We start from the raw sequence: 25,200 nt of genomic DNA, 5'->3' as shown, positions 1-25,200 counted from the left end.
CTTGCATATGATAGAAACGCCCTTTCAAAAATCTCTAGCTTAGCAAAAGGTGACCAACGAACTCTCCAAGAAGTGCTTTTGTTCAGGCACGGTGCCACTGGTAGGGGGCTGGGTGCAGCTGAAGCTCCCCCACTTTATTGGAGATGAAAAGTTTTGACCGTCTCTTTTGTTATTTTTAAAAACGGGTACGAAATAAAAAGAGAACAATTGTTTATATACTGCTTGATTGCTTGGTCAATGTACTAACTTATCTAGGTATATTATATTGTTTGTCTATTATTTGCATCAATTCAGTAGATAAATTTCTGCATTTTGGATGTGTAAATTCCAGACAAAGTAGATGCACATTTCTTTTCAAGGAGTTAAATTCTCTCAATCAATACAACAGCTTTATGTTATTCACATCGTTGTGCACCCTGAGCCAAAAGTCACCCTTTCTTTCTTTCCCCAACGTCTGTCATAAAAGTTTTAACGTGACTTCTTCCCTCTCAAATTTTTCCTAAATATTAACAATCAATGCTTCTCTGAGAATCGTCGAATTTTCTATTCTGAGCGGTATAGATATTTGTTAAATTCTAGTCTAGCAGATGCGTTTTAAGCCATTCATCGGACCCAACCATGGTGTCACTAAACTTGCTTCTTAGCCCCCCCCCCCCACCCACAGTTTCAATTTGGGTGGCGCTACCTCTGTTGTTGTGTCATTACTATCTATGCTATTTTACCAAACTGCCCTGCTTGCACCAATAGCCAAAAATGGTTTTCCTGGAAAGAATGGGCTCCTTTATGGTTTTTTCCGGCCCTCTTCTGGGAGCAACAACGCCCCTGAGTAAGAGTAAAATTTCAATCAGTGTAACATAATAGCAGACGAAAGGAGGGTATGGTAATTGCAGCGAGAAATAGACGCATCCATGACAAGGAAAACTGTATTTCTGTGCTGATCATGTTTCTTGAAACGTATGAACTTCAAGCAGTTACGTACACGTTTTTTTAATAAGAAAGGATTTTATAAGAAAGTTGTGCTCGGTTCTTCAAAAAGTTAAGAAAGTTCAAGGATGAATCTTTGAAACCTAAGAAAGTGAAAAAATTTTAGATATTCAGAGTTTCAAAGGAAATTGTGGCGTAAGAGTGAAATATTTCAACAATACAGTAATGTGCTGAACAGTAAACGATAAATACAGTATGACGTTGAGAGTTTTTGAGAAATTTAGCATATCTATAGCATTTCATCTTCTCGATAACTGCGCGTGCTTAGTAACGTAAAACTTTCCAATTTTACATTAAGAAAGTGTTAAGAAAGTTTCAGTGCTGAAATTAGGAAATAGCTAAGAAAGGACTGGGCTGGGCTGAAAAAACTTTCTTATAAAAATAACGTGTAATGCTGTTTAGTTAATTATAATATCCACCCTTTTCAGACTTTGCTCTAGTTTACCATACTTTCAAAAACATTAAAAGCTCTTTATTAAAGATTCTTTAACTCGTGCACTTATCTACAATGCACAAAATAAAACAAAGTTCACTTGCATAATGTTATCTAGCAGAGGTTTAGATTATAAAAAGATTGTATAAAAATGAAGCAGAGTGTTCTCAGTTTTTCCCATCGATTGGAATGGAAATGTGGTGAATGGCTACTCCAAGCTGTGGTCTACTTCTTGGCAGAACACCATTCCAAAGCAGGTTCTGCAGTTTTTGCTGAGCAAAGAGCTGCAACCTCCGATACACCTATTTCCTCTTCAAACGCAAAATGTTCTTCAAGCAAGTGTTGTTGAGGGGATGGCCTATTTTTACTATGGACTAGGGTGATAAGTGGTTTGAGCATTCCTGCATTGGAAACACGAAGTGGAACCATAAAATAGAGAAGAACCTTCTTCTTTTCTGTGAGGGAACTTCGTATAAAGACGGAATGTCGTTTAAAGCATTGTCAGACGTTTTTGTTATAGTCGTCGCGGATTGTCGAGAAATAATTTGCTGCGCAAGACTGACGGTCATTCCTTGTTTATGCGAAGGAGCGCTAGATATCTGTCAAACAATGTATTGGTAATTTGATCATGTTGTGGATTTGATTTAGTACTTTGTGTGGCATAACAGGACGTACCGCGCCCACTATTTAACAGACAGCTCTATACAAGCGAGGAGGTGAGACAACTCACTTGAAACCAGTTGATAAAATCAACAAAAAGAAAAGGTACGAACTTTATACTTATATATTATATATCAATATTATGAGAATTTATAGTCAAAGTACATGTAAATTTGGTATCGTAGTTTTATTATAACCAAAAGTTTCATCGACGATTAGCTTCCATTTGTGTTTAAGCGTGTGCTCATTTCAGATAACGCTATCTTTCTGTTCCCTAAGAACCTCTTATTCAAGCACAAAAAGCCATCGATTTACCGAAACAAAAACGCGATTTTTGAATACGATAAAGGAGACATTTCACGTTTTCGCCAAAGCTTCAAGCTCTCGTTGACCCGAAAGACCATTGAAAGTGAAAACCACTCATACTCCAAGAACTGTTTGTTTTCCAAATTCAGGCCGATGTTTAACCTAATCCCCGACGTGCATGGAATTTTTCAAATAATGTAGGCTGTTATATATTTGTCTGAGAAGGTTTTCCAATTCAATAAGCACAGATTAAACGATGTTAGATTTCTTTTAGCAGACTGATTCTTTCAACAAAACAATCACTCTCTCACAACGTATCGCTATGGAAAAGTCATCAGGACTTCCTACTTGCTTGAGACCCTGTTGTTTCACAGAGATAGGTTATAGGTTTCATAGAGGTGCACATCAGAGGCTTGTCTTGATTTGCAACCCAAAAGTTTTTCTACAGAAAATTTCAGTTACACAACGATTAGTTGGGTATAAAGAGCAAACCAGTCGGAAGTTTCATACTTTTTGACAACAGTTTTTTTCTTATACGCCTGTATGTTTTATATAAACTTCACAATGATATATTGCGGCTCATTTTTGATGGGCTATGGTCAACCATATAGGAAATTGACGCGTAGGCATTTTTCTCGGATTCTTGACAAGTTAAGTCAGAATCGGTCGATAGGTGATCATTGAAACCCCCCAACCCCCCTCCCCCAATTAAGGTGATATTGTGACAATCTAAGGGTTCAATTCAGGGGCGGAAATTATGGAGGGCTCAGGCCCCAAATTAGCGTTCTTGTCGGAAAATTCGGCCTTTCGTCAGATAATTGACAAACGTTTAACTTGCAGAAAGCACGTCCAAGATGTTATCTTGTCGGAAAATCGTGGGCCTGAGCCACCCAAAATGATAGCCTGGATTTTCGCCGCTAGTTCAATGTTGGATGCAAGTAGCAGTTGTCACAACAAAGGGACCCTTTTCAAAAGGTTTAGTAAAGGGTAGTTTCACAAGCAAAGTCAAAATTAACCAGTTTTAAGGCGGACAAGAAATGACTGCTGAAGCTGAATATCAAAAGAGAAGCAAGGTTAAATACTACGCCTAAACCAAGCCCTGCTTTCTTGTTATGGTGTGTCTATTGTAAGAGCCAGTAAAAAGTGCGATACCCCAGAATGTCATTCAAAATGTTGTTCCAACTTGACATCTTAGGATTTTTGCGTAAAGGAAATTTAACCGGCCTTTCATAACATGAAAAGAGTGTAAAGGAAAAGACACAAAAACCAAAGAACTGAAAAAGTACTTTAATGGGTTGCTGTGCCGTATTAATCCCACACAGCAGGTCCTTTTGCGACGAGTTGAAAACAGTTGAAGTGGTTCTCGACAAAGATTAATCTGCTTTCCTGCACATAAAATAAGATAGCACAAAGAAGGAGGATATTACATTAAGAGATATTTAACTAATTGCATTCACTGTCAATTCACTCTAAAACGGATTCAAACATGAGGGTTTAATTGAACTTGATGTTTCTTAATCGAAAAAGTGATAAAAAAGAACTAATGTATGAACAAGGGAGGCAAGAGCCACAGGAATTTTAACAGGTAATGTCATATCGTGTAACCTATGTCGCAATGTCCCCCAAAGGCAAATGAAAGATTGTCCCTCATCAACTTCTATCCACATTTTAGGAATACCTTTTATACATATATCCTGAGGTTACGGGCGCCATTTTTAGAGAGTTGATTATGGAAAGCGGTAAATCTCCATTAAATTAATTTAGACTTCCTTATCTGCCTCATGATTATATAACATTTCCACAAAAGGCCGTCCAAAACTCTCTCTAATTAAGATCAAACTGTCAAATCGCTGCTCAAACGAATTAGATTTTAGAGAAAGAAAAAAGGGGGTGGCTGGTTTCAGGAGGACACAAGAATCATAGTTACAAATGAAAGCTAACAAACACTTTTTCTTACAAGAGTCTTGTGAAATTTAAGAATTTATTAAAAATGCTCAAAATTCACCGAAAGTTTTATTTTCAAGTATGTATTGTGTTAGTGTATTTCATTTCAAGAAATCTTATCAACTGGTTTATTAAAAAAATTCAAAAAATGTAGGAGGTAATATCAACGAAACGGAATAGATATCGTATATTGTAAATTTCGAATGAATTACTTTCGGTTTCATCTATTAGTTATGAACGACAGGTGCAGGGCCTCCGACGAAGGGGGGGGGGGCCTTTTTGAAAAACAACAAATTTTGATGTGATCGTTAAATCTTCACTTGCCCCCTCTTTCCAACCTGCGTCGGAGCTCATAAGATGTCAAGAGAATGTCAACAAAAAGTGTATTTTCATAGATTCGTTTTTCAAGTCCTATCATTTTAATGAAAATTTTAAAAAGGGTAGAAAAAAATTCCTCTCCCTCCGGTAACAAATAAAAAGGTTTAGAGGAATTTTAAGCTACAGCTACAGTTGATGACTATAGTTTAGTTTATTCAAGGAGCAGTGTGCACCGGAATAAGAATTCTAGATTAAACGGAAAATCAATAAGCAAGCCATGAAAATATTACGTGAACCAACTTTTTGACGTGACCACCAAACCCGAGTTCAAGGACAAGAAGTGAAATATAAGCAACAATGAAATAAAGCGGCTTTCCTATTCAATCTGACTCACAAAATCACATCTTATGATCATTGTTTACGTCTAGTGGAAAGGAGAATGACAATATTGTCGATCCGATTAGGGGAAAATGCGTAATAAGCGGTAAATTTGTTTCTGTGGTAATAAACTAGAAACGGAAGCCATTTTGAAAAAAAATCGGATCAGCCTCGTTTCTAAAGCTTTACCAAATTTTTTCGTAACTGAGTCAGCATTTTACCAAAGAGTATACTTTGACTTCTTCGTTGATTTTTGTTCATTGGGAATATGCACTGCGCCAATTAAGGTTACAATTACCCTACCTCTCAGTCAAGGTTGTAAGTCATTTCAAACAGAGAACAAAATGACCTAACAGTTTCTTTCAAGTCAGCATGAGATACCACGAATTCACCACAAATAAATCCACTATGGAATATCTTTGGCAGGTGTGGAAATTACTTCCCAGTCACGAGTCAGCTTGGTGGACATATGCTGTGTAAAATGCAGATCCATTTATAATAACAAAGATATTCTACATTGTATATTGCGTTACTGTACCTGTGAATTTGCTTGTTTGAGTCTGGCAATTTCACCCTTTTATTTGATCAATTATTTGATCAGTTGCATTTCTTTGCTTTCAAGTTTCATAAGTTAAGAAATTCAGTCTGTCTCTGGTTGTTTTGATCAAGGCCGGAAAATGTGCTCGGAGGACAACGGGCAACACAACTTCGTTTTGAAGCAAAATAAAACATTTATCTTGTACGACAAGATTCTTTGGCCCTTCTGACACCGCATGACCAAGAATGTTTTTGTCAGGTGCACATACTTCTCAAAATTAGATTACGACACAAAATTTGTAGCCGATAAGGTTTTGAATGCAGTTAACAGTTGCTTTAATTATTGGTCATGGAAAGGAGACATAGTGATAGTATCACCTGCGCCACAAGTGCAAAAAATCTCAATTTACCAATCAATCCAAATGTTGATTGCAAATTCAATAAACACCTGCGGAGACTTATTGACTGTCCGTTGCACAAACCTATCCTGCCCGATATAAGGTAATTTGATAATATTTTTACGTCCTAAGGAGATGTCCGGCAAGAGAAGGTGTCCGACATTAGGAGGTTTCCGTTGATGGAGTTATCCGCTGTTAGAGGTTTCACTTTACTACCGATATTGACAGTGTTCCCAAGCTAGAAAAATGTCAGTCTGAATCTATTATAGTTTAGCAATGGACATGCTTATGAGCCAGGCCAGTTACAACTGGAGGCGGAGGAAGACATTACATCTCAAATAATTATTGCAACCATAAAAACTATTTCTTATATGATACAAAACAAGTGTGTGGTTTTCTTTTTGTGAATGTGAGTGCAGTGATGTTTTAACCACCAAAGTCGAATAGTGTAAAAGCGTCTGGAGCTTCAATTTTTTTAATTTGTTATTGAATGTAATATATGCTAGTAAACAAATCACTTAAAGTTCTGTGAAGAAATAAAATAATAAATTTGTTTTTACGCTAAATAAAATATTAACTTGTCTTTGGTATAGAAAACTCAATCCTTGAAAACCAGAATTTTTCCAAACAAATAACAACAGAACGAAAGAAATAGATATTCAATTGGGCTTGTTTTTGCTCTCTTGGCCGCAGTTCATTGAAGGCTATGCGCACCTACGCCGCCAAAGAAGCGCGTCTCTTGACGTAGAGTTTCAAGCCAAAATGATTTTTAAACAAGGTATGTTGCAGAAAAGGCAAATTAGCTGTGGCAAGCTCGACTGTTAAGTTGTGAATCAATAAAAATACGTCTTTTAGCGATCCGTATATAAAGTTTTGTTCTGTTGCAGTCATGGTGAGCGGTATGAAACTATGCAATAAATGCATTCAACATGTGGTTTGTCAATATTCTACATGATATATGTTCACACGAGCACCTACGTGATTGATCTCAATTAACGTACCGTAAATCCTCGAATTGCCCCCCTCGAATAACCCCCCTCCGAATAAGCCCCCACCCTAGAACTACAAATTGTCAATAAGCCTCCCCCCTTCGAATAAGCCCCACTGCTACCGTAAATTATCGAATTGGACCCCTCCATTTGATGATTTTTGCCATCGAATTGGACCCCTCCAATTGATGAGGTTATCAATGGCGTTTTATTGAATTACCACAATAAATTCATACTTTTGGTAGTATTTAATTAAATGCTCATAAACAAATTTTTACTAAAATAAACGAGGTCTTTTGATAATATCTTCTTAATGTCTACAATAATTTTATAAGCTCCCCCTCGTATAAGCCCTCCTCGAATAAGCCCCCCTCTTGAATAAGCCCCCATCCAAAAATATTAAAAATAAATAAGCCCCCAGGGGCTAATTCGAGGATTTACGGTATGTGAACACGGTCCCTTGTTATAGATTTATAGATTTATGTAACTGTAACAAGGATCACGCTCTTTGTCCACCGCACGTCATCGTACATAAAAGGCCTAAGCAAATAATTAACGATAAAAACCAAATGCAGTGGTCTTAAAATTTGTCGGCTTTTGTGAATTTTTTGTGTGACCTGAAATCATGTTGCTCATGAGAAATGATACTGCTTTTGTAGTCATAATGGAATATTTCTTTGGCTAGAGAAGCTCTTCAGGCAAGCCTCTCCAGGAGCTGTACCCCAACGTCAATTTGGGGGTGCTGTACCCCTACGTAAACCCGGTAGTATCAAAGGATATTTAATTTAGGTCTAGCTGTCAAGTTAGTCGCGAAGGTAATGAAAAATATCGAAGAGACAAAACGCGCAGTTATGAAGTAAAGGAAGTCTGGGGCCTGTTCACAGGAAAAGGTTTAAGGACCGCGCCCTTTGAATGCCAGCCCATCACTTCATGCATTCAAAATTTACAACACTATCGTCTAAATGCCACGAGAAGAAGGTAGTATCCCCTTCATTATATTTCTCGTCGGGCTTGTAAAGCCGAGAATCCGGCATTACTGGACCTCAAGGTCTTGTCTATGCCACTTGAAACAAGCTGTTAGTAATAAGAATCAAAGTCGCGTGATTCTCTGTCGTAATACCATTTGCCTCTTTAGGCATTCACTGAGCTCATCAACATTAGTTCTCAGTGTATTGGAAAACCTTATTAAAATTCTGAAGGGCTGTGAATAGGGCGGTGGCCAGGGGAATGTACTTTTCGGATAGAACGAGTTGAAAAATATGGCCTAATAATAGTGGAGGATGACGTGTGGGCTTATAAATAGACCTTTGTAAATGTAAAATGAACATCACAAGGCTGGAGATGAATTCCTTTTGTGGACTACGCCGAGCAAGAATTGTATGAAATATTTAGTCTCCTGTCGATGTAAAGTTCACATGACACTATGGAAGCATTGTCTGGGTTTCTAGCAACAGTTAGCGAAATCTCCAAACAACCCACGGAGTTGTAAATATTCCAGTCAATTTAAACATTATTATCTCTATTTTATTATATTTGTTATGTATTTTATGTATTATGTCAGTAATTTAGTACTTTAGTTTGCTTTGAAAAAATATTGACCAGTTAGCGATGTGCCATCAATGTTGTTCTTTTGCTAATGTTATGAAATCTTTGAGATAGAGTACAATCTGATAAACGTCTGTTTTTTAATAAGAAGAGCAGATATCTGCACGGACCTTCAGAATGACATGTATATAGATTCGTGGTTCTTGTCAGCAACCTAGGAGCTCCTCTTGCCCCAAAGGAATTGATCAGTTTTATATACTTGGGAACAGTTTCTCTCCATACCGATAAAACTTTGGGCTTGCATAGCAAAAGTAATTCATTAACCCCATCCGTAAAGCAACTGTGTAGGACTGTTTACTGAGATGACTGACAAGTATGGATCTGATTTGGTTAGGCTTCTCTTTCAATTGAAATCATTCGGCGATAAGATTGTGGTAGGCTGACATTGATAAGAATCAGTTATACACTAACCGCAGGAAGGAAAGGACATTCTTTGGATAAAAATCGAAAATTTGATATTTGCTCTAACCAGAAGACTGTCAGGATGCTTCACATCTTTGGTACAATTTGTCTGAGTAGACGTTTTTCGCTTTAATTGATCTGAGAAGAGAACGCACATTGGCGGTTTACCACCGATGAAATACTAGAGTTTCTTAAGCCTTTCTTCGAAGTATTTGATCGACAACATTTATATTTAAAGTCAAAGCCTGACTCAAAAAATTTCATAAAATAGTAGGTGGAAGTAAAGACAGAGATAGAGAGAAACTTGATTTATTGTACCACACTGGGCAGAAAACAGAGGACTGGGGCGAGTTGCAACCGTGACGTAATATCTTTACAGAAAATTCCGTCTTGGTTTTAAATTCTCTTCGCTTAAATTTATTTACTGGTTTATCAAAGCAGATGGGCTCAACGACACATGGAAGTTTAAACTGTTTGGAGAAGTTTGTTACTGGTAAATTAGCTTCAATTTATACCTTCATTGCAACGTTACACAGGGTCTATTTTAACGTGCAGTGATAACCAAGATGTTCAATGATAAATCGTAATTGTGTAGTGATAAACTCAAATTGTTTGCAGTGATAAAACTAAAATAAAGAGATTTGGCATTCAAAAAGAAAAATTGCAGCAACTACCAGTAGACACATAAAAGTTATAAAAAACCTTACAATATTCAAAATGAGAACACAACAGTAACAATAATCATAAGCTACAAAATCTCTCTGAAATTTGATCAGTATCTAAAAGCTATCTAGTTTGTTTTGTTCATGATCCCTTATTTCAAATCTTTATTCTCGAAAACATGTTTCAACCTAGACCACAATCTCTTGGGTGAGAGCTGGTGTAATTCGATAGTTTCACATACATTTAGTTTGATGGGTGCGGTCATGAAAATTTTCAAAAGGCGACACCGAAATTTTCAAAAATTCTGTCTGCAGTGATAAAAATTCCTTCAAACAAACCCTGATGTTCACCAATGACGTTCACATCAAATCAAACAAACTATCATTCTTTCTTGACAAATAATTATAGCGATGTTTCCTAGCACCTTTGATGTTTCCTAGCACCTTTGAAGTACAACATAATTTTGAAAGGGCGTTGTAAAAACGAAAATTATATGTCCGTGATGGCTTTTTGTGAAGTATCTCCTCGAAGACTCTACCAACAATACTAATATGGGCAGACAAAGAAATCGATTCGGCGGTTTATCGGTTGTGTCGTCGTAGTTGAACCAAACCAGCGGGTAAAGGTACACAAAACTCCAAATGAAACTTCGATTTTACATGTTTAACTGTAATCTGCTACCGCGACTTTGGTGTTGCGTTTGCTGGATTTCGGCTCAAACCACATATCAGAATTGTAAGGCAACCGAAATGAGATTTGTGCTCCATAAGCGGATTGACTTAGTCCTATTTGCGATTCTAAACAAAATATGGCGAAGAGTCTATTGATGAGAAGCTGCTTTTAGGTAATTTGTCAAGCTCTTGGTTTTTTAACGTAAAATATACCACCAAGGACATCATTGTCATTGACACAGTCATTATAATAATCATCATGATTATTATATTCATCATAAATTTCATAGTTAGTAGAAGTAATCATCACCATCGTCATCATCATCATCATTATGATCAACGTCAATTAGTCATCATGATAATTGTCATGATCAACATCAATCACCCTATTCAATCATTATCGTCATCACCAATCATCATCAATCATCAGTTATCATTGTTAGGCTAATCACAATAACGACCAAAAGAGTTTATCCTAAAAAATCCCTGCTTGTGCCAACGAGGACTACTGTTCCAAAACGCTACGTCATAGAGAGAACACAAATGCACGAGAACAAACAGATCAGCATATGCTTCCCTGTGGCATCATACTGTTTCAAAGCATTATGCTTATAAGTCTATCTTAATAAGAAAATCCAAGCGCTATGCAAGATATTCATAATCCTTTTACAATGTGCACGATAGGATTAAATGCTCAATAAAATCCCCTATGCAGAAAATATGTTCTTTTATGAATAAATGACAAGAAACATTCCAATTCGATAGAGAACTCCTGAGTGGTGAATTGGAAACCCCTACTGCCTAATCCATGCAAAGCTAGCTTTTTGAAGGAAAAGATCTCCGTTAAAACGTATTGATGGATTCAAGTTGACGTCATCTATTTTGTATCTCGCTATCTACGGATCTTTTTCGAAAAAAGGACTTCAGAATTGAAATCTTCATCTTTAAATTAGTCTATACTGAAAAATTCATGTTGTTTGGACCGTTCGTTCGCGTGTTACTTTGTTTCAAATATTTAGATATTTCTTTAGAGTTTCACTGCAGCAACAAATTCCATTGAAATGTATAGGAAAAGCTAAATTTTGAAAATGGGGTAATTCGCAGCCTGACGGCCCAAACAATTTGAAATTTTTGGCACAGACTAATTTTAACATGAAGGTTCCGAGAATTTATGTGTTTACGTGAAGTTTTGCCCCTCTAGGTATGTTATTTTGGTATATACTCCTACCGACAATCAGAGGTAATACCCTGGGTAACTGTTGTCTAATAGGGCACCTGTATGGCCAATTTTTAATAAAAATAGGCTTGTGTCTGAATTTACGCCAACAGTCCCATAGGGTTTTTCTTCGGGTAGGGACTTTATTAGAAAACAATTAGAAATAGGTTAGTGTGTATCTTTCATGACAATTTCACACATTTTTAGCAAACGGATAATATTTCTCGTCGTTTTCTTGTCTTCAACGTCCTATTTTGAAATGATAGGCAGAAACCTTCTCTTGAACCGAAAAGCATATTGAATAGAAGTCTACCCATGAACAATGTAAAAATTATACAAATAAGATAAATATTATGTATAAAACAACCCAAAATTAACCATGTTCCCGTCACGTTTTTTCAAAATTATGCATTCAACGTAATGCTTTCAGTTTATATATACCTTCCAATTAATATATATTGATATGATATAATATATTATGCATAATATGATATAACTTAACATAATATGACAAAACATACAAAATGGCATAACAGAACATAACAAAACAAACATAACATAACATAACATAACATAACATAACATAACATAACATAACATAACATAACATAACATAACATAACATAACATAACATAACATAACATAGCTTTACTTAAAACTAACAGGGGCGTGAAAGCACAAAACGAAATGTAAAGCACCAGGGATTGTATCTGATGAAATTAAGATAAATCGAGTCAAAGTCTGAAACAAGAAAGGATAAACTGCTTCAAGGATGAAATTCACGAAAAGGTTCCAGAACAACGACGCCCTCTTCGACTGACGCCTGTCGGGACTCAGACTGTCGTATTAGGAAAAAGATGAGGAAAAAGATGAGGAATAAGAGCAGCTTAAGAAAGATAAAGCCCTCGTTAAAAGGCTGAGGAATAAAAGCCATTAAAGATACGCCATATTGAATAACAGACTTGGAAACTTTGAAACATCCGTCAGAGGTGCCAGCCAGCATAGCATTGATACATTGTAGATGAAATTTATTAAGTCAGCTGATATCGATCTGGCTTTACGCCATTATTTAGCTGGAAGAAAGTCTGAGACTTTATTCATGATGACTGAGTGTCATTGCAAATTTTCTTATCAATAAATCATATACCTCATCTTCAACAAACATTGAAAGAGACGACTCTTGTATATTTTGCGTAGAGTAATCGTTCACAGTTGATTGAAAGGTCAAGGCACCACTTTTAGAATGTACCAAGTTGCTTTAAATTTGAACAAATTTTGGGCATGGTCAAAGAAGACAAGACCCCTGTATGATTTTCCAGCAGTTATGTGGTATGCCTCCTTACCACCTGCGTAGACCACCATCGCGTCCCCTCTTTCATCTATAAATTCTACATTCCTTATAATTACAAGTTGCAGTACCCCGATGGAGCTTTTGAGTAATGGTTGCCAATCAAACAACTACAGCTGAAAAAGCTGAATACCCACAGTCTAAGACACAAAATTTTAGCATAAATTATAAACAGCTTGTAGGACCATTGCAAGGGCCCTTTTTTATCTTTGTCAATTAACAGGGAAAAAAAAGAAAATTATACTCTCTACATGTCTCCAACTAACACAACAATTCTTCGCTAGCTACGCTTTAAATGCATGTTATGAAACAAAGTTTTGATAGTTCCTCTTTATTGGAAATTCTTACATTGAATCTAGGTTTTAATCTTGTTATCGTTTTGATATCTGTGGTTGTAATCCAGCCACCAGTGCTGCGGGCTCAGGGTTTACCAGCAACGCGGCCTTTCTATGTGACAATAAAAATGAGGGAGGCAAAATTCTGCGAATACTATTAAACTGAAATTGCTAGGATTTTAATTACACGCAAGGGCTACAAAAATGAGAATCCAATAAGGATCTCACTCATCCGCCAGAGGCCATTACATATACCTTATCATTTGTTTTAAGGTGGACTGGCGTTAGGGCGTAAGATTTTGCAAGTCATTATTTGAATGAAGTTTTGGTAACAGAGGCTAGAGGTAACGTTAAAGATTATTGTTTTGTCTGTTGGTCATCTCCACCGAATATCTGGGAATTGTTCAATGAATTTAGGCAGGATTCTTAAGCAAAAACAGTGTAGCTGAATCAAAGTCTGTAACTTGGTATAAAGGTTCTAAGGAAGACTTATAAATGGGAAATTCATTTATTTTCATAATGACACACTGGAGATGTTGGGTGAATCTATGATCGGTTTAGCAGTTTTTGTTTACTTTGAGAAGATGACAGACATTAGAAATCCATCGTTGTGTTTAGTTGAATAACTTTTATATAAATCTTTCTTATTAATACTTGCACAAGATTCAACGAGTAAGGTCATTTTCCCAGTGTGACGTTTCTTTGTTACGATAAAAAGCAGTGTCGCTTAGTTAGACGTACACAAAAGAAGGAAAACCGCGGGGATCAGTTGAAGAAAGATAAAGCACCCATACTATCAATTATTGAAATGAAAGTCGGGTCTAGGTCGTATGAAAAACAAAAGTAAGGTACAGGTCGTATGAAAAACTGCTTTTTGTCACTTGGAGATCAAAGAGAATCAAGATGGAAACGTGAACAAACAAACAATCATAAACATGGCTAAACGTTCAAAAAAATTTCCTTCGATACAGCGAAAGTTTTTGTGCCAAATGCATAGAATTTTGGACCCCCCAAAATTCTATCCATTCATTGGGTTATATCACTAATTACTTCAAATACTAAACATGATACTTTTATTACTTCAAATACTTTTATTTTCTAGGAATGGATTTATTCAGTATTTCGAATCACTTGGATTTGCAATTTTGGGAAAAGAAAGGTGACATCCCCAATGACTTCAATAAACTTGGTAAGTTTTATCTCTTTCTTGCATCTTTTTATACTTGTTTATTAGCACCTAAGACTGGAATAGGGGGTATTGACTCAAAACCTTGGATTTTATGAAGTGCAGGTAACATACAACAAGAGATACATGGGATGTTGCAAATGTAATGAAGACACTGGATAGATAAACCCCCTGGATAGATGAGCCTCCTGAATAGATTAACCCCCCTGGATGGATTAACCCCCTTTTCGAATATCCTCTATATGCCTTGCTGGTGTCCTAGTATAATACGGACATGCCGGACAAACACACTTTTTTTTATATACTTAAGTATATCTATTCAAGTACATGTAAGAAGCTATATTCTCTCTAGTATTTTCATTGGTTCACTATACTTTTTTAATTATACTAAAAGAAGAAACCAAATGAATAATAGCTTGATAAATAATACTATCGATTACTAAACGGGAAATGGGGAAGCTATTGCCACTGGAAAATTTAGGGTAAAATATTGGAGGGGCTGGGGTTTCTGCTACAGATATTTGCGTGTTACCGAATTGTGTATAATAGTTAAAGTAATTATACGTGGGATACATGAAATATAAATTTACCCAATACGGAGTTACAAGCCGAAGATTGGGAGTGACCATATATGTAGAAACCGGGATAACACGAGGGATACTATGCCCCCATGGTTTTTAAAATTGCCTTTAAGAAGAATTTGTTTCTCTCTTTCTTCACATTGCCCTTTTTGTCAGCTGTTTTTTGTGGCAGGTGACAGTAATTGGTGTCCTTCCAAAATTGACCCCGCTTCAAGTTTAGACGTTTCATTCGCCCCTTGGTTGTGACAGCCCCCCCCTCCAATCCCCTGCTAAATCCACATCTGACTTTTATCTTATTCTGTATTTTATTGTAAAGAATGACCAAAATTAGCAAAGTCGATAATTCAACTTCCTTGCATCCCTAGTAAGACAAAGATAAATAAAAAACAGCAACGATCTCTCTTCTTATTTTCTCTCACTCCCACTCTTCCACTTTCCTTTCAAGATAATGTGGTGAATAATATGTTGATATCCTAAGCTGTATAAACTTAGCAGCTCCTACTGAGGAATCTTTTATTTGCTATCAATTCAAGGCTCGGATCACTTTGAGTGTTGTTAGGCTACGCCCGAAGTACGGGACGATGTTTAAGTGATTGGATTTTTTTAAAGACGGAGCCACTATCAAATCTTTTCATGTCTCCCTATTATGACCACACCTTGAATTCCAAAGTTTGTTGAATGGATTTTCGATTAACGACTGACCAAAATAAAATATTTTAATCTAGTATTTCCACATACCTGATACAATAGAGAGACGGGCGATTTGAAAAAGGACCGTGTTCATGGCAAAACGTTCTGTGAATCTCCACTAACATGCATTTTTTAAAGAAACCTTGTATAAAGACTGACTCTATTATAACTAAAAAAGAACACACCATAGTACTCGACTTTAAGAAACTGCTCGTAAATATTTCTTGGGATCGGATTGAAAAGATTCTTTTAGACGATTAGGTACCTATTTATGTTTCAATTGAGAAAGATAACAGAATTAAGTGTTCCACGCAACAGATTGGGTGTTCAGTTTTATGTTACCTTTATAAAAACTTTAAAAACTTCAAGCACCAAAATCAACAAAAAAATAATAATCGCGAGCATCCTTCTAATGAAAATGTGTGTTTTCTGAAACTAGGATGAAAGAGTTTTAGAAATCGGTGTATTGGCAGCCAAACTATAATCTCAACACGATCTGGGGCAGAAGAGCTGTAACGATAAACATGTTTGTTTCACTCTTCTGTTTTGTGCAAAGCCCCTTCACATTAGTGACAAGCAATGGCATCTCAACAGTCATTCGATCATTATAAGCCAGGGATAAAGAGGATTAATAAGAGCTACATTATTCGTAATTCAAATGAGGAATCGAATGAAGTAAGACAGTAACAGCGATTGATTAGTGGTAAAAAGCCCCAAAAAATATATTCTTATACATTATTGGCTTGGAGATTAACAAACAAAATCTTCTATCAAATAAGTCATCTCCCGTCTTCGCATTAAGGAGCACGCGCATTGTGAAGAATCATTATTGCGCGTGGTCAATTTCTGTGACAAGGGGGTATGGTTTGCTCAACCAAAAAGACGTGCCTCATTTCATCGTTAGGTCAATAATACAGTTCTTATATTCTCTTAACTGTTAATATCTCGGTCTCATAACATAATTGACTTCTTCCAGAAGCCTTAATAAACTTCTTCGTGCCTATATATACTAATTGCCAGGTGCGCATGGCCTATATATACTAATTGCCAGGTGCGCATGAGCGGGTGTGGTAAAATAGGTACAAAATCGTCTTTCTCCTTGTTTTCGGCGGTATAATCTACTTCTAATGACCATCCATGCCTCTAATCGTGAAGGTCAATGTCGGTCATTATAGTATGTAGTATAGCCCTAACAAGGAAAAGGAGGGAGAAGTTTAAGGAGAGGGGGGGGTGATATCAAGCTTGCTGATAGTGACCTAGAATCAAGGAAGCAAGGCGACGTCTGAGGCGATATTATTGTTGTTGTTACGGTGTTAAACTGTTTGTCACAGGCCTATGACGACTGTTGGCCTGTCTGCTGTGCAGCATTTTCCTGTAAAAGTTATCTACCATGGATTAAATATGACTGCATATCTGGAATTGAGGGAGAAATACTCCTTACTCCTCTACCTTACCTTCATATTTTCCCTCCATATATGCCTACATAAACACTTAAAACTTTCAATTATTTCGTCTCGGGTAATCTAATATGCTTAAGAAGAAGTCTGAAAATAAAGCCGAAGTGCAACGTCCGTGTCATTCAGACACATCTTGTTGAGATGTTTTGCGGCCTTTTCAGTTTCTATTTAAATGCGTTCAAATAGTCGGAACTTTAACAAGGATAATGCTAATGGTAGACATAACGTCATTCATTGACTTTGAAATCTTTAGACATTTTTGTTCTCAATATTCGGTGAACGCGACATTGAACGTGTTTATAATAGGTTGAAAAGTAGTATCAAAGCCTATTCATCCTCAAGAATCCAACTTCAATAAATAATACTTAACTTAATGTCTTGATACAATTAAAAATCAATTTGCTTAAAGAAATCAAGAAGTTCAGTAGGCTCAGTGGCACTAAGTCAGGTTACCTATACGCCTAATGGCTTTTATCCAGTGGTGTAGTGCTATCAAAATAACAAAATGTCGCGAAAAACAATAGCAAAAGAAGAGATTTGCCAATTTTCGGCATCAACAAGGGGGGCTCAGCCCCCCTGAGCCCCCCTAGCTCTACACCCCTGCTTTAATCCTGAATGCCTTAACATGATTGTTGAGACAATATGTGTTCGTAGGAAGTGAAAGATACTTCCTCAGGGTTTTAGCTCTTTGATATAGGCAAATTTGAAAAGAAGCCATTTCTCAGACTTGGTTCTCCCTCAATTCGACCGTGGTGCTGCAAATCACGGATGTAGTGTCCGAGGTGAGAAGTAGCCAATTTGTACTTTGGCTATTGTTTTCTGCAACATTTTGTGCCATAGCCTCCCCCTCATTATTTTGATAGCAATACACCCCTGAGATATATTCTGAAAGCTGAGATCATATATCTGATATGGTTAATGTTATAATGATATGGATAATTACTATAAGTACATTGATTAGGTACTTGAGCTCAAACTCTTTCATTGTAGGTTACAAAGAGTATCACGTGACGAGAGCAAACTTCGAAGGTGAATCTTTGACGTACTACCTAAGCACAGATAATGGTGATGTTAAGGTGGCAACATTAAACGGCCTTTCTGGAAAGATCGACCCCCTTAAACAGATAAACAAGTGCTATTTGCTGATTGAAGAAGACCCAAATATAGAGCTGAATGACAAGAAAGTGCCTGGGAGGATAACTGGAATTGCAGTGGATGATGATTGGGTTGAGTACAAAAGATAAGGCAGCTGCTTGTTCAAGAAAACAAGAGGATTGGGTTTTGTATTAAATGGAATAATAGAGTAAATCTGAGTAACAGTTTGATGGAACTTCATATGTTTGGTAGACAGCAACTCTGGCTCTGAATAACAGATTAATTCAGTTTACAGATTGAAGAGTCAACAAATAAAGAATTTGCTGTCAAAAGAAAGCTTGCAGACAATGTTTAGAAAACCCCTTTGAAATTTGAATTGAATATTTAGATTTCTGAGGTTATATTGAATATTGGTTTTTCACAACTAATCATAGACAGATTTTAAGTACTGTCAGAACTTCTTTGATACAATTACTTTCTACACACTTCTTGCTTTTGCCTATAATTTCTTTACAAGTAGCAAAATTTGTTGAGAAATACTAATCAAAGATATTTCAATATGAATAATGTAAAAATTGTCTTTTTTGCTTTCTTCATATAATGACATATTTATAGAAAAGGCACACATAGACCAGCATTTGTAGCCCATTTCTGCTTCTACGACTTGCTTCATTCAACAAAGGGTTAGCTTTGTCATCATGAACTATGCTTATATGATAACTAAGCTGATTTACTTTATAATGTTGGAATTTCCTAATCAATAATGGCTTTAATATCTTTTTGAGAAGTACACTAGTTGTAGCAAACCAGGTTTCATATATCGTTAAATAAAACTTTACTGGTTGTAGGATACAACCATAGGCGTAGACTTACATTTTTTTTCAGGGGGGGGGGGGGGGGGGCTCAAAAAACTTATGCCAAATCCTAATGGCAGCTGCTGATGTCACAGGATAGAAAGTGGATTAGCTAAGGGCTTAAAGGTGATTTTTCCGTGCATTTTTCATAACGCAATTATCTAATGCAACAAATCTTATGCGTCAAACCAATAATATAACAAACTAATCTAAAATTGGTAAAGCACTTCCTTATTTTCCAGGGGGGGCTCAGTCCCCCTTCGGTTTTGTCAGGAGGGGCTGAAGCCCCAGAGCCCCCCCCCCCCCCCTGAGTTTACGCCTATGGATACAATATCAATCGCAAAGTACCTAACATTACATAAATTAGCAATGATGTTTTTAGCAAACTATAGAACAACAATGCAAACCATATTCAACTAACTACAGCCAATTTTTTTAACAAGAATTGTTGGTCAAATAAGATATATTTCTAGGAAGATAAAAATCAACTTTTTTCTCATCATATGGATGTCATATATTTTATTCTACATGACTGCCAAAGGTAAACATTTACTGGTCCTGTATAAACATAATTTAAGTAAAGATACACCAAGCATTCAAACATCTTTTTCTACCTTGATTTATTTGCTACCTTGAAAAATTTAATTTGCTCCATTATCAAATTTCTGCCATTAAAAGTGCTACTGCCAAAATGGAGGCCACACAAGTTTCAATTTCAACAAGAGATTATAATTCCCCTAGCTGAAAACTCATTGTGCAGCTGAGTTGGGCTTATTGGGAAAACTACCAGCTTTAGTGGAAATCTTTTATGACAATCTGATTGACAAATGATTGATAATCTTTTATGATCATAACTTGCTTATTATTTTGTAGCAAAGGTTTGATAACAACAGCTATAATGTAATAGCTTTTCTTGATACATTTTAAGATTGTGGTTATTTAAGAGTTGGGGTTGAAGATGCAAAATTATCATGAAATTGAAAAGGGTTGACTTAGACCTGGGTGTGTAATGATTTGGCTAAATGCAAGAGAAATGAGTTTATTTACTCTTTCATTTACATATCATAGGTAACTCCTGATGATGTAGTTTGTTTCAAACGATTGATTATAATGGAAAATAATTAGCATTTTGTTGCAGATGCTTTGGTCATTATAAAGACTCAAACCAACAAGCCTTTGTTTTGAGCCTTTCTGCACAAGTGGTAAAAGTTCAATTCATTTGTAGGGGAATTTGTTGTTAAAAAGGGCACTTGCCCTGGGCCAACAAGATGAAAATTTTGCGAGCCAGTTATTTCATGGCTATCTTAAAGACTCATTGCTAACAATTGGCCTTTGTGAGTGTGGCAACAATCCAAACAATGGCAGTAAACTTCTATGGGTTAACCAAAGTTGAATTCAGACTGTCTAAAAATGCACTATGGGATGCTTGCGTAGCGCAATCGCTCATTGTTAGCAATGAGTCTTTAAGCCTGGATGACTTTAGGAAGCTGTTTGCTCCAGGGTGGACAGGAGGTAAGTCATGGGTGAAACCTGGATCAGATTCGACCTTTCAAGCAATGCAGGGAACTACTCCAACCACTTGGTGACTTAACCCCACTATATTGTTTCCCATTAATGTTTCAATATTTCCCATGAACATTGAATGTCTACATTTAGTGGTTGAGGGGTGACTTGAAAGGAAGCAACTTGAAATAAATTAATAACTACAGTTGGATGATAGTTCTATATAATGAGAAATTCACATTAAACAGTGTCTAAATTAAGTTGCATGATCAAGTTGTAAGCTATGTTAAGAACAAAATTAACTTTGTAATTACCACATAAACCTTTGGATTCCTGACTCATTTTCCCAATAAAATGGCTTGTATAAGAATAGCAAAATAGTTGTTCCATTTATTAGTCCATACAGTATAAACTCCATAGCTAATGAAAAATAACTTGGCAATTGAAAATGGAGACGTATGAGTAAATACGGTATGATGAAATATCTAAACTCTAGAAGTTTTTGCGGAACTGTTACCATTGTTGTGCAAAGTAAGAGCAATATGATGAAGTAGCCTGAATTTCTTGCTGACAAATGATGGTATATTAGAGATGCACCATAAAAATAGCATGGCATGCACAGGTATTTCACAGACCAGTGCCTCTGGAAAATCTTTCTCCACAAATAGAAAGTATAATGGCGGTTGTCTGCTAAGAGATATTCATGCACATACGTGAATCTGGAAATGACAATTACTCCAATGAAAATGCAGAAAATAGTGATGAATAATTTGATCTTGCTTTTTGTCAACTCCTTCACCTTATAATACACAATCTTGAAAGCTGATGTTGAAACGAATAATGGGAAGGAGCAAGCCATTGTGAATCCAGTAAAATAAAATATTTGTGGGATGTTGAGACAGGCCTGATGGCTTGAACGATCACCAACCACGATTCCATTGTTCTTTATGATGAAAATGCAAAATAATATGCCAATAAACGCATATGGAATAGCTTTCTGAAGAATGCTACTTACTCTCTGACTCAGTGTTTGAAAAACTGTCTTTACAAAATGCATCATCCCATCTGATAGATCTGGTAATTCTTCTTCTATTTCCTTCAGTAAGGAGGCACCACCAATGAAAGCAACCCATATGATATTTGTTTGTCTGAAGCAAACAGCAACTGCACCAGTCAACGATGCATTTATGTGGTTTTCTTGCAGACTAAACCAGTATGTTAACAAAACCATTGCGGTTGATCCTTGGTCAGTGTAATAAAGAAATGTGAAGAAATAAAGTATCGGGAAGAAGGCCAACACAAAAGCATTTGCAAACGAATGGATTCTAATAGTAATCTTAGCTTCAGCTTGTTCTTCAGCCATTTGTTTTGAAACCTTTACTGCTTCTTTCTTCTTCCTTTTGCCATCGTTCTTGGTGTACTTTGCTTCAATGGCCACTTCCATTTGCTGTTGATGAAAACAATGGTTACATTTTGCAGTAAATTTAATTATTTTACCAATTTGTAACCTTCATGCATTTGTTATGCAGACTACTGAAGGCACTGAAATGTTACAGAGAAACTTTTTAATGCCTTAGAATGCAGCCTTAATTAGGTTATCTGTATAAGATGCTCTATAATACTACTAAATTAGATGCTCTATAATACTGCACTTAGGATGCAGCAAGAGCGATTTCATGCCATTGAAAAAAGTTTGCCAAAATTAGGACAAAATTTGCTGGTTTAAAAATTGGCATAACACTTAAATCGATTTATAATAAAACTGAAATGTTACATGGCGATGCCAGTCTGCAAATTTTTGCAGTTATTGACAGGATCTTACATGAGAATGTGTCATTTTACTTGTGTTCAGGTGATTTCTATTTACCCTTTGGTGTGCAAACATATATTTGCTTAATGCTATTGTAAGTTTAGTGTGAAATTTCAAATTTTGGCGTGCATCACTACACTGACTTTCTCCAATGTCTGCAGACAGGTGCCTTGACCAATATCGTTTTTAACAGTGAGAAAATTACCTACTATAATAATGTAGGTTTTCCCACCAAAAACTTATGGCGTGGCACTCAAACCGTTATTTGCTAAAGTGTGATTGTAAATTTCTTAAGTGAGATGAATACATACTTTGACATTTATCATGAAAGAAATCTCATACAGCAGCCAGAAATTCAACAACATGAATATAACATTTCCAAAACGAAGGAAAGCTGTCGAGCAACGCTGGTCGTCATCCAAAAATCTGCTAACAAAAGGCGCGTAATCTTGAACACGACTCAAAATGTAGCTGACAATGTACAGTCCAGGCAAAGTGGTGATTTTGTTATTCCAATGGCTGAAATTTCCAGAACAATAATTCTGAGCTTGTGGGACATGGAATATCTCGTCCATGTAAGGATCAGGTTGGATAGAATTGAAGAGTGAAAAGACGATGGCTGTCAATCCTAGCATCAAGCTTATGGGTAAAGCATGCAACATGGTTTCAGCAGCCATTTTGTTTAACAAGGGTAAAAATTTTGTTCTCAGAACGAGGCAAGATGTCTGGGACAGGTTATTTTTAGGATACCTTTGTTAAACTCCATCAATGTCAAATTCTGCCTTCAAATAAAGATAGACTATTTTGTAACACTGAAACATTCTACCAAATTTTGATTACCCACGATTTAATCCTTTATGCAATTGCCTTACAATTATATAATTTGCCTTTCTCAACATAACATGACATGAAAGAACATAACACAACATAACTTAACGTAGCATAACACAACATAACATAACATAACATGACATAACATAACATAACATAACATAACATAACATAACATAACATAACATAACATAACATAGTATAAATAAAATAATATAACGTGACATGACATAGAGCAGCATAGCATAACATCATACGATATCAAAGAATAATATTACAATGTTAAATGATATAATTAGTAATACAAGTAGTATAGATAGTTGGCCTTAATTAGCTTCTTTATAGCTATCAGCCGTTCATTTAGTACGCCAACTTTAAACAAATTATTTATTATTTATTATTATTATTATTATACAAGAAGAGCAGAGCACATTTGCTCACAAAAATGTTGATAAGACACAGTTGGGATGTTACGACACACATTTTCAGAGCCCGAAAAATTATAATAATCATAACCCTGATCAAAATCATAACTGACGTGAGCAGAACAGATGAATGGAAGACGCAGTCCTTTTCATAGTATGAAACTGATACTCTTGGTATTGAAAGAAAGTAGGATAGGATCTTGTTTCAACATCTGATTTTTGCTTCATAACAGATTAGCCCTTTAACAAGAACATGGCTTAAGAACCCATTAAGTTTATTAGCGAGATATCACCTGACGGAGTTGAATGGCATAGTTACATTGACGTTTAAAGCATGAACAATGGTTTGAAATCTGTGGCAGAAATTTAATTTTTGAGTCGTGGAACAAGGGCAGTGAATCTTCCCTGTCATATATCTCCGCTCCAATATTCTTTTCCTTGCTCAAAATTGTGTGGCTCTGGTACCCAGGGTAGCATGGCCCTATATTTTATCATTCTCAGTACAAAATAATCAAAATATTTCCAAAGTCAGTCAAACATAAAAGCTGGCTTGCTCCCAGCCCCTCGTGGTTTCCGTTCCTCGTTGTTTTGGTTGATATGGTGCGGGTGCAGTGGGCTGGTTACCTTGATTTGGTGACTACACTCATTTTTTGTATAAGAAACAAAGGTCGGTTTTGAGTACTCCAGTTTCTTAATGTTCTGGAAATTTCAATACTCATTGTTTCTTAAGAGTTTCTTAATTATGATGTTATGAATGATGTTATGAAATGCTCCTGACCTTTTTTATCACGTCAAGAGATTCGCTTCCGATCCGATGCTGTATTTAGACGTGGGAAGTGTAATTTTATCCCTTGTGTCTTAAGTTCTAGGCCAACAGGGCAATCTTGTTCTTGGATTTTACAAAATTTAGTTGTTCTCAGTTTTATCACGATTTAATAGTTTCTTAATTTTTTTGCTTCGAGTACTGAAGTTTCTTATTTTTTTCTGACTGTCCAGTACTCGTTTCTTATAGCCAGTTTTTTTAAAAAAAATGAGTGTAATTCAGATCAGAAGCCCAAATCTGATTAAACCAGTTGCCATTTCAGCTAGATAGATTCGGCTATGCGACTTTCGATCAACATTATGTTGTTTCACGCTTAGTGGAGTTGGAAACAATGATATTAGAATCTAAACCCTTTTATGCGTAATACTGAACATTTATCTAATTCTCTTTGGAAAAACAGCAAAGCTTGCACGTGAAAGCAAGCAATTCTAGTTTTCCTCGCTTTCTTCTCCCTTTCACCGATCTCGACATGTTTCTTGAATACCATAACGGAGCAAGTCTTATTTCCACAAAAACATCTTACAAAAAACACCATATTTCCACATTCAAATCGATGAAATATCCTCAAATATCAATTCAAAAATTACTTTCAGCCATTATAGCCCTATATTTCAACCCACCTTGCAGACTCACACATTTTTGAAAACAAAATATTTCGTAGAAACTGAAGCATCATATGTAATGACGATCGGTGTAAAATCATGAATTTAGACGTGATTTTTATCAACGCAAGTCTTCTATTGTTCAAAAGTACGAC

General features: G+C 36.2%; 2 protein-coding genes across 3 annotated transcripts; one reads left to right on the top strand and one right to left on the bottom strand.

The window, feature by feature from the left end:
- Positions 1-2,034: 2,034 nt before the first annotated feature.
- LOC135692638 (uncharacterized) lies at positions 2,035-18,835 on the top strand. Of its 2 annotated transcripts, XM_065210837.2 has the most exons (4): positions 2,096-2,182; positions 13,462-13,532; positions 14,291-14,377; positions 18,093-18,835. In XM_065210837.2, the coding sequence occupies exons 3-4, from the start codon at positions 14,293-14,295 to the stop codon at positions 18,344-18,346; spliced, it is 339 nt and encodes a 112-aa protein (XP_065066909.1). In that variant the 5' UTR covers positions 2,096-2,182; positions 13,462-13,532; positions 14,291-14,292; the 3' UTR covers positions 18,347-18,835. The 2 variants fall into 2 exon arrangements, with proteins under 2 accessions (XP_065066908.1, XP_065066909.1); XM_065210836.2 differs by lacking the exon at positions 13,462-13,532 and having other exon boundaries at positions 2,035-2,182.
- Positions 18,836-19,555: 720 nt separating this feature from the next.
- Positions 19,556-23,066, bottom strand: LOC135692637 (dol-P-Glc:Glc(2)Man(9)GlcNAc(2)-PP-Dol alpha-1,2-glucosyltransferase A). The gene is made up of 2 exons (XM_065210835.2): positions 22,676-23,066; positions 19,556-22,001 (listed from the first exon to the last, which is right to left on the bottom strand). Exons 1-2 carry the CDS (start codon positions 23,039-23,041, stop codon positions 20,865-20,867), a joined length of 1,503 nt encoding a protein of 500 aa, XP_065066907.2. The 5' UTR covers positions 23,042-23,066; the 3' UTR covers positions 19,556-20,864.
- Between the last annotated feature and the right edge of the window lie 2,134 nt (positions 23,067-25,200).

This window comes from Rhopilema esculentum, chromosome 3 (assembly GCF_057945365.1).
Source record: "Rhopilema esculentum isolate cy_ngs chromosome 3, ASM5794536v1, whole genome shotgun sequence".
NCBI classification, from domain to species: domain Eukaryota; kingdom Metazoa; phylum Cnidaria; class Scyphozoa; order Rhizostomeae; family Rhizostomatidae; genus Rhopilema; species Rhopilema esculentum.
The sequence above is the reverse complement of the archived record's forward strand: the minus strand, read 5'-3'. Positions and strand labels throughout refer to the sequence as shown.